General features: G+C 38.4%; 1 protein-coding gene and 1 long non-coding RNA gene across 2 annotated transcripts in view; both read left to right on the forward strand.

Annotated features, from left to right (window-relative positions):
* The window catches only part of LOC138028651 (uncharacterized), a 3,745-nt gene extending 3,420 nt beyond the window's left edge, over nucleotides 1-325 (forward strand). The window contains exon 2 of the long non-coding RNA XR_011127701.1: nucleotides 1-325. This exon is cut by the window's left edge and continues 636 nt beyond it. This is a non-coding gene — a long non-coding RNA (uncharacterized lncRNA).
* Nucleotides 326-7,683: 7,358 nt separating this feature from the next.
* The window catches only part of LOC138037563 (zinc finger protein 850-like), a 25,879-nt gene continuing 23,562 nt past the window's right edge, over nucleotides 7,684-10,000 (forward strand). The window contains exon 1 of the mRNA XM_068883470.1: nucleotides 7,684-8,659. Coding sequence (XP_068739571.1) covers nucleotides 7,684-8,659 — 976 coding nt within the window. The remainder of the gene's footprint in view (nucleotides 8,660-10,000) is intronic.

Genomic DNA, 10,000 nt, shown 5'->3' on the forward strand with positions numbered 1-10,000 from the left:
TGATTTATCCCATTGTTGGGTTCAAAGAACGAATAAGTTTTCCATAATTCTTGGTATACCAAGAATTTTTTGTAATAGAAAGTATTTGTCCTTATTTTTTACTATTAATTGATTAATTTCAAGAACGAATGATTCATAGTCGGGTTAATCTGCTTTCATCCATTTTTTAAGAACGAAAAATCTTATATTGTAAAGGATTTTGTACATCTTTAATTTTGATTACTTTTTCTGTCTCCAGTTAAATTTCCAAGCTTTGTCTTAGAAAGTTCCTCCCTTTTAATACACTCTTGTACTTCTGGTTGTTTTTGAAATTAAAATTTTAATTTCACACAGAGTTTGTTTCTTTCGTTAACTTTATTGTGGGGTTGAGAGTTTGCGTTGTGAACATCTCCCCCTCATTTTACAGACTGACCATAACTTTTGTCTATGATTTTCCCTCAACTCACCATCCACACACACACTATTCCCCAAAACTACCTACTGATTAATGAATGTTTTAATTAGTAGAGAGAAACCCTTTCTTGTAAGGCGGATTCTTCTATAAACACCAACTAAGACAGCCACAAAGGTTACTAGGTTATCTGCTGCATCATGTATTCATATTAAACAAAAAACACACGTATTGCATTCTTAAACTAGTGAGCCTTTGACGTCATTTTCTCCTCGATCCAGCTCTCTCAAGAACATAATGTTAGTAATGGCAGACCATTAAATAGGAAAATTCCAGTTAAAATAAAGAGGTGTCTTTTTGAAATCAAGGCTTAAAACGTGGGTCAATTAGTGTTTTGTTAACATAGTTTTGAAATCCAAAGAAAAATATGAATTGATTTTTTGGTCACAGGGGCACTTTAAGCACAGTGATTGAACTATGAGTTTACCAGTTCAAACCATTACCTATTGTTATATCTTAAATTTAATTTGTTGTCGTTTTCATGTTATTGTCTGTGTAATTTTAAAGAAACGGATTTCGGAAACTTTGTGGAAAAAATTAGTCTTTTTCCGTTTATTCTTAAAACCCCGTTCAAGGGAGATTGCTTTGGTTATATATTTGTTAAATTTTCATTCAGAAGAAATAATAAAACAAATAAGAGAGGAAAAAAAGGAAAGGAAGAAAAAAAAACCTCTTAACAGGCTACAACTAGATGAAATCCCGGTATAAATATATTTAATGATAATACTGATAATGATAGGGGATGATGATTAAAACAATTGGTGATAAAAGAAAATGAAAAGAATGCACTCTTGTACCTCGATAAAGTTATGGCAGTTCATACTGTTAATTTGAGTTAAAAACAGCACTGGCGAAGACTCACTACAAGAAACATTTTGGACACCAAGATTTCCAAGTACATATATATTCAGGGGAGGGGTGGGGCAGTGGTGAGAGCCCTCGACTCCCACCAATGTGACCTGGGTTCGATTCGCAGACTCGGCTACATATTTGGGTTGAATTTGTTGGTTCTCTACTCTGCACCGAGAGGTTTTTCTCCGGGTACTCTGGTTTTCCCCTCTTCTCAAAAACCAACGTTTAACTTGATTTGCGTTAATTGTTAATTCCAGTTTACAGTGTCCCCAATTAGTGCACCGGCGCTATAACAACTAGACACTTAAATAAAGTTCCTTTCCTTTCCAGTTGTGAAAGCACTCGCCTCCCACCAGTGTTGTCCGGGTTGGATTCCCAGACGTTACGTTATATGTGGGTAGAGTTGTTTGTTCTCTACTCTGCTCTGAGAGGTTTTCGTCCCGTACTCCGGTTTTCCCCTCTCAATGGAAGCCAATTTAATATTTAACAATTATTCTACGATGGCGCACTGCATATGAAGTGATAGAAGCGCCGAATTGGTTATAATCATTTTATATCCAGCAAGCCCGAGTACAATAATTGTTAAAAACTCCATGGTTTTCCCGGGGGTGATATTGTCGACTAAAGCATCGATTTCTGCCTCAGTCTACTCCGGTCCAAAACGGCTTTTGTCTGCCATTTTTTCTCAGAGCTGCAAAAATGTTTTCAGCCTGCGGATCCACTTCGCTATCGCCTCGTGGATCCACAGCTACTTTAGGGACTTTAAGATCTACGACGCGGTGGTCAACAAGAACGCCATGAAACAACAATATCATTGGTTAAAAGAGGAAAAATAATCGTGTTGCACGTGCGGCACGCATTTTAGTACATAAAGTGCGGTTCTCTGCACAACAACGACGTGAACTCACCAAATTTGAGGTTTTCACGACATCGTGATCGTTCAAATGTGAATCTTTCATTCTCTATTTTTGCCCAGAAACCGCTCGTATCAATTTATTTTTAGGATACTTCGCCCACATTGTAGGACGCGAACGAGATGGCCAAAGGCGATAGTGCAACGTTATATTTTGAGGTGACGTTTTCGTCGACGTCGGCGTCGTAAATCTTAAACTCCCTTTTGACAATGTTATGACCCAATTCATGATCAATAATAGGACAGACGCATGAAAAATTGACATCAATTTGTTAAATGAAGCATAATACAAATTCTAACGGAGCTAATTCTGTAGTCCAGTCCAATTACTGATATTGACTTAGCAACCGCCCAGATGGCTGTAAATAGCCTGCGAGCAAGTTGTCTTTCTCCGCAAGAGGTAAGTACTTCTACTACGTGTCAAGCCAACTTCATTTAGAGAGCTTGCTCGCAGGATACCAAGAAACCAGATGTTGTAGTTGTTGTGAGAAGGTAAGAATCCGGTACATGTATTTGAATTCCACTTTTAGTATAAGGAAGGGGGTCTTTTGTTTAAAATTATCGATTCATTAGCTTGAAGTGAAGTTGTTGCCAAAGAAAGGTCGATCTTCGCTGTCGGTGATCGCGAGATTGACTGCTTGCGGTCGCTGATTATAATGTTCTGTGGCGGTCAGTGTAAAACGCAGACTGCAGACCGGGGATAAAATGAAGACTGGAGACTGCAGACCAGGGGCAAATTGCAGACTGCAGACTGCAGACCAGGGGTAAAATGCAGACTGCGGGTAAAATAAAATATTAAAAAAAGAACAAATAAAGAGTAAATAATTAACCCTTCCGGGATGCCCAGATTCCTAGCGTTTTGGACATCCCCTCCGTTAACTATCAACATTTCCTTGGAAAATCGAAAAGCGTTTGCAAATATAGAAACTTTTTCTATTACTTGAAACCCCTGGTTTATCCTGCGGGCAAGATAAAGCGATTTTGAAAAAATATGCGAAAAAGTTCTAGCGCAACCCAGAATTATTTGCCAATGCATGCTCTTCCTCGCGATTGTGTCTGCCATAATAATATAATAGGCTGATTTAGCAAAAGAGCGGGAACGTCCGTGGGGATGTCACGCGCAGCAAAACTAGCAATGAGAATTTAGAATAGAGAAGAGAAGAGTGGAGTCTACTCTATTCTGAATTCTCATTGGTGTTTTTTCTGCGCACGCCGTCGCCACTGAGGTTCCCGTTCTGTTGCTAAATTAGCCTAATATTAATAACGGGATGCATGATGAATTATATCTTTTGTCAGTGTTGTTGTTAACCTGAGATATGATCGCATCATTCATTGTTTCTATCCACATGCATTTCTTACGTAAGGCCATCTGATGGCCCCACATTTCAATTTGTGTGTTATGTGTTGCCAAAGAAATAGTCTGTGACCTTCAACACCCTAAAATGTCACGCCAGATGCACAAAAAATATCGGCAATAGTCTGCGCTAATTTGAAAAGCATGCGCATACTACAAATGTAGAAAATAAAGATAAATTTGGATGTATATTTATGACTATACAATGTTGCAATATGCCGTGGGGTAGAGTCTAGTATCCCCTATGTGTGAACATTTCCACCTCTGTGCGCTCAGCGTGTTTATTCCGTGATGACCATATCATGTAACAGTCCGGGGTTAAGATCGGGCTACAAATGTCATGCATAATTTAACACGAACCTAAATACAGTTCGTTGTTCAGGTTTTGTCCTTTGTTTTTTTCGTTTCTGTTTCTATCACAATCACTGTTTAAGGCATTTCTCAACTGAATAAAGTTTTAGTTGACAGCTAAACGAACATTTGAAGTGTTGTTTAACAGTGATATAATGCGGTTACGAGTTCCCATTTCCCTCCTTTTTTGAGCGAATTTTTTATTGCCAGAGGGTTTCTTTCGGTGCAGCAAGCCCGGTAAAACTGTCCGACTATAAAATTATCACATATCTCTGTACTATTCAGCCGAAAAATTTGTGATTTGCAACCTTGCTCCTCGCCCCCAGTCAAGTACTTGAAAGCCACATTAAAGCGATCAGTGTTTTAGGCATCCTCGGGACATATCACTGGCGTTTTGGGTACAGATCGAGATACCAAAAACGAGGGATGCCCATATCACTGTGACCCTGGATTTGATCCTCATGTTTTTTATTGTTAATATTTTATTTTATCCTCAGTCTGCATTTTACCCCTGGTCTGCAGTCTGCATTTTACCCCCGGTCTGCAGTCTGCAGTCTGCATTTTACCCCTGGTCTGCAATCTGCAGTCTGCATTTTACCCTCAGTCTGCATTTTGAGGTCCCATGTTTTATGAGTCAATACATGTAAATCAATGAGTCATAAGTCATGAGTCATGAGTCAATATGACTTACAGTCAATATAGGAATAATTTATTGATTAAGCCCAAGCCCTCATTTCAGTGAGTAGGCCTAAGGACTACGATCTCTGCAGTTATAAATGCAAGTTGTAGCAATTGCTTATAGAAGTCTGAAATGTTCAGGACTTTGACGGCGTTAAAACCCGTTGCCTTGAGATGCTGTTGCTTATGCTGAAACCAACTGCACTACGAAGCCACTGCTGCTGGGAGCTTTTCATTTGTGGAACATGCATTCGTTTTCATGTTGTCAGCACTTACAACCTACTCCCTGAGAGTGGGGCATTCATAAGGCTAAGAGCCTACCCCCCCCCCCCCCCCCCCCCATCCCGAAAAGGGCTGATACTTTTAGCAACATCTTTGATCAGCCCTCTCTCTGTATTCCCCCACAACAGCCCAGGGTCCCCCTCCCATTCCCCAACCCACTCCAACATCTATGGGAAACTTATGACAAAATGCTCAAAGTGCTGCTGGTAACTTGAAACCGATTTGTCTGGGGTAGGTACATTACAATTCATGGACTACCCGGACAGACCAGATTCAGAGAGGACTAAAATGGACTAGTGAAGGATTACCTAAATTGGACTGCCTTATACCTTTTGTTTTAAACTTGTGAACCATCAATTTAGTTTGGATGCTGCCTATCCTCTACAGGGAATTGTTAGATGTATTTTGAATGAGTTAAAAAGATACAAGCCATTGAACTTTACTATCTTTTACCAAAACTCTGCCTGAAAGATCATCATGTGTTGTACTGTGATCATACAGCTGAACTTTGAGTAGTGACTGGATTGAGCCTTCTGTTTGGGGTTTATTATGAGGGCTCCAAAATTGTCTTAATTGCTATTGATTATTGTTAATTTTTATAGATAATCAATAACTGATTAGTAATACGCAACTTTATGGCGCGTGGTGGCGTGGACGTTGCGTCATAAATCACGGGCATATTTTGGTGTCTCGGGTAATTCGATTGCACATCTTTTCCCTGTGTTTTGATAATTCCTTCCATGCCCACCGGGATTCCCACAATACACTTGTTTGCGGAATTCACTTGTTCCAGACTTTTCTTGGTGTTTGTGATGGCGAAGCAAATGAAACTATCCGTACGCTGTGTAGTTAAAGGCTACCACGAACGTTCTTTGAAGTGAATATTGGGGAAACATTTTACGCATTCAAGAAGAGAGGAGAACGTTGAAATGCGTTCAAAGTTGCCAATGATCGGAGGCAGCTCGGCCACCTTCAAATCGAGCGTGTTAGTCCTCTTTGGCCCTTAGGCCATCCCCGCATAGAAATTATTTGTTTGTAGTTACATATAAATGCTGAGTATCTGACCACAGGTTGTGGTCATTTTAGAAACACTGGGCTTGATTTGGGTTCTTGTACTGCAGTTTACCGTTAGACAAAATTTGATGATTTGCCGGCCCTTTTAAGATCCCGGTTTCCATTCAGTGCTGTTAACCGCAAATAAATAAACACCTCTTCCTTCTTTGTGATTGACTAATCAACAAGTTCTTGTTGAAAGTAGCTGGGTGCCGCCTTGAGCTAGGGACTGAAGAAAATTGAAATTAACAGTTGATAACATGTTCTTGTTTCGAGACCATCAAACGTTTTAGTAATTAGTAAGCTTTTAATAGTAAACATGCTACAAATTTGAAACATTTCATTTGCAATAACTTAAAGTATAGCGAATAAAGTTTAGTGAATGGTTTGTTAATTCATATGGCGCGTTTTATTGAAAATAAATGACAAATTTCATGATCAATAAAAATCTATATTAATAAATAATAATAATAATCAATGATAATAAAAATCGATACTCACTCAACTTTTACGCATTGATTTTTTTTTTATTTCCAATACCAATCGATTAATTGTGATTGATTTTTATTGATTTTATTGATTATTAATTGATACTGCTGGGGGTTATCGTATGACCCGGTAACACATCTCAAAGGGCTAATTACATAATTTTATAATTCTTTCGGTATTGTTAAGAAAAATAATTACGTATCATCAGAAACCCACAAGGGTTGTTCACCCTTATGGGTTTCTGGTATCATTAAATACCATCGTAGAAACTTGTAAAGGATCTGTTTGCTGATTTTGATAGGAATCAATGCCATTACAGTTTTAAATGTGAACGGCTATTCAATTATCGCACTTAACCCTATGGTCGGGAATTGGACTGTGGACTTTAAACTACGGAATTTGAACTGGATATGAAACATTTATGAGATAACGTTGGCCGACTGGGCATGAATCAGAATAAACAGCAAACCAAGGAAACCACATACTTACCAAGATACTGTAACACACTGAAAATAAAGAACACTGAAAAACTTTGAACTTAAAAAGTTATCGGCTGAAAATATTTCAAAAAAATGTGTAGGCTTCACGTAGCCTCTTGATTGAATACTGCTTTAAAGTGCCCATAACCCCCAAAAAAATTTTTCGCTAAAATGAATCTTTGCACCTGTTCGAGACGCATTGCGGCCATTTTTTCCTTTTTCTAACAAATCCTGCCATTCTATAGGCTTCGAAAGTTGCGAAAATCCAAGCATATTTTGTTCACAACCGAATCAGAAGAGGAGTGGGTCTATTCCAGAGTTTTTACGTCACAATCTACCCGGTACTTTGCATGCATTTTTACAAAGAGTTAATGCAATGTAAATCAGTTTGTGACGTAAAAACAGGAATAGACCCACTCCCCTTCTAACTCGGTCGTGAACAAAAGATGCTTGGATTTTCGCAACTTTCGAGGCCTCTAAAATGGCAGGATTTGTTAGAAAAAGGGAAAAAAAAACCGCGATGCGTTTCGAACAGGTGCAAACTGAAAGATGCATTTTACCAAAAAAAATATTTTGGGGTTATGGGCACTTTAACACGAAACAAGGTTGCACAGTTAGACTGCAAGTGACCACCGTTATGTAGTCTGCTGAATGACATTGTCAGTTAGGGCCATCAAATGATCTTACAAAATGCCAAATATTTCAAATGTTGTCACAGTTTGAAAATTACTTTTCATTTCCGTCTGTTTTAGTGAGAACTGGGATTTTAATGCAAAAAAAGATGCCAAGGTCTGTTTTGCACAAGAAGAGCTGCACTGGCATCAAGAATTCCAGGGGGAAAGAAAGGAGGAGTTGCAGAGAGGAACATTTAAGGGACCATACAGGAGAGAGGCCTAAGAATTGCAAGCGGGATGACAAGTGCTTTAGTGAAGGTATAAAATCAAGTAGAATCCATACAGGAGAAAGGCCATATAAATGCAAAGAGTGTGGCAAGTGTTTCAGTCGAGGAGGACATTTAAGGATTCATCAAAGAACACATACTGGAGAAAAGCCTTATGATTGTAAACAGTGTGGTAAGTGTTTTAGTGAAGCTGGATCTCTAAGAAGACACCAAAGAATCCACACGGAAGAAAAGCCTTATGAATGCAAACAGTGTGGCAAGTGTTTCATTTTTGTAGGAAATCTAAGGAGACACGAAAGGACTCATACTGGAGAAAAGCCTTATGAGTGCAAACAGTGTGGCAAGTATTTTAGTGAAGCAGGATCTCTAAAAAATCATGAAAGAATCCACAGTGGAGAAAAGCGTTATGAATGCAAACAGTGTGGCAAGTGTTTCATTGTTGTAGGAAATCTAAGGAGACACGAAAGGACTCATACTGGAGAAAAGCCTTATGAAAGCAAACAGTGTGGCAAGTGTTTTAGTGAAGCAGGATATCGAAGAAAACATGAAAGAATCCACAGTGGAGAAAAGCCTTATGAATGTAAACAGTGTGGTAAGTGGTTTAGTGTTGTAGGAAATCTAAGGAGACACGAAAGGACTCATACTGGAGAAAAGCCTCATGAGTGCAAACAGTGTGGCAAGTGTTTTATACAGAAAGGAACTCTGAGAAGACATGAAAGAATCCACAATGGAGAAAAGCCTTATGAGTGCAAACAGTGTGGCAAGTGTTTTATACAGAAAGGAACTCTGAGAAGACATGAGAGAGCCCATACTGGAGAAAAGCCTCACAAATGTAATCAGTGTGGCAAGTGTTTTGGTCGAGCATTTTCTCTAAGGAAACATGAAAAAAAACCCATACTGGGGATGCTATGCAAGAAGGTAGTTTAAACCAGGATGAAAAGCATAGTTGTTGGGTTTAGCAGCGTGGATCTTCCTCTCGAACATTACCAAAATCATATAAAGTTTTAGTAACGTTCGACTTAAATTGGTTTGTTGGCTTTCTCGTCCTATCTGAAACAGATCAAGGATGGAATTATCTCAGTGACGTGCATTAATGGAATTTTAAAACTCTTTTAACCTTAAATTTAAAGCTTTCGCTGGACATTGCTGCCCTTTTATTAAAGTGCCCCTGTGATCAAAAAAACCACTTCCTTTTTTTCTTCAGATTTTGAAAGTGTGTTTGCTTAACACATGACTGGCAAAATTTTGAGCTTTGATTGTTATCCAAAGGCCGCTTACTTTGAGTGTAAGTTTTGGATTTCACGGTCCGGCATTACTCACGTTCAAAACTGACCGATTGGACCTCAGACGGTTGGATCCAGGGAAAAGTGACGTCAGAGGCTCACTAGCTTAAAATTTCAGCGTGTGAACGCAGCTTATTATATATGCAAAGCGTGAGTTTAAAAGTCTGAAAGCCCAAAACCCCCGTGCTGCATATTAATTCTGCGGCGTACACACGTATTGCATTCTTAAACTAGTGAGCCTTTGACGTCATTTTCTCCTCGATCCAGCTCTCTCAAGAACATAATGTTAGTAATGGCAGACCATTAAATAGGAAAATTCCAGTTAAAATAAAGAGGTGTCTTTTTGAAATCAAGGCTTAAAACGTGGGTCACTTAGTGTTTTGTTAACATAGTTTTGAAATCCAAAGAAAAATATGAATTGATTTTTTGGTCACAGGGGCACTTTAAGCACAGTGATTGAACTATGAGTTTACCAGTTCAAACCAGTACCTATTGTTATATCTTAGCTTAATTTGTTGTCGTTTTCATGTTATTTTCTTTGTAATTTTAAAGAAACGGATTTCGGAAACTTTGTTGAAAAAATTAGTCTTCTTCCGTTTATTCTTAAAACCACGGTCAAGGGATATTGCTTTGGTTATATATCTGTTCAGAAGAAATAATAAAACAACAAATATGAGATGAGAAAAAGGAAAGGAAGAAAAAAATCTCTGAACAAGCTACAACTAAATTAACTCCCGGGATAATATATATTTAATGATAATGCTGATAATGATAGGGATGATGATAAAAACAATTGGTGATAAAAGAAAATGAAAAAAATGCACTTGTACCTCGATAAGGTCATAGCAGTTCATACTGTTAATTTGAGTTAAAAACAGCACTGGCGAAGACTCACTAAAAGAAACATTTTGGAC

The sequence above is a fragment of the Montipora capricornis genome, chromosome 2 (assembly GCF_036669925.1).
Source record: "Montipora capricornis isolate CH-2021 chromosome 2, ASM3666992v2, whole genome shotgun sequence".
Lineage (NCBI taxonomy): Eukaryota > Metazoa > Cnidaria > Anthozoa > Scleractinia > Acroporidae > Montipora > Montipora capricornis.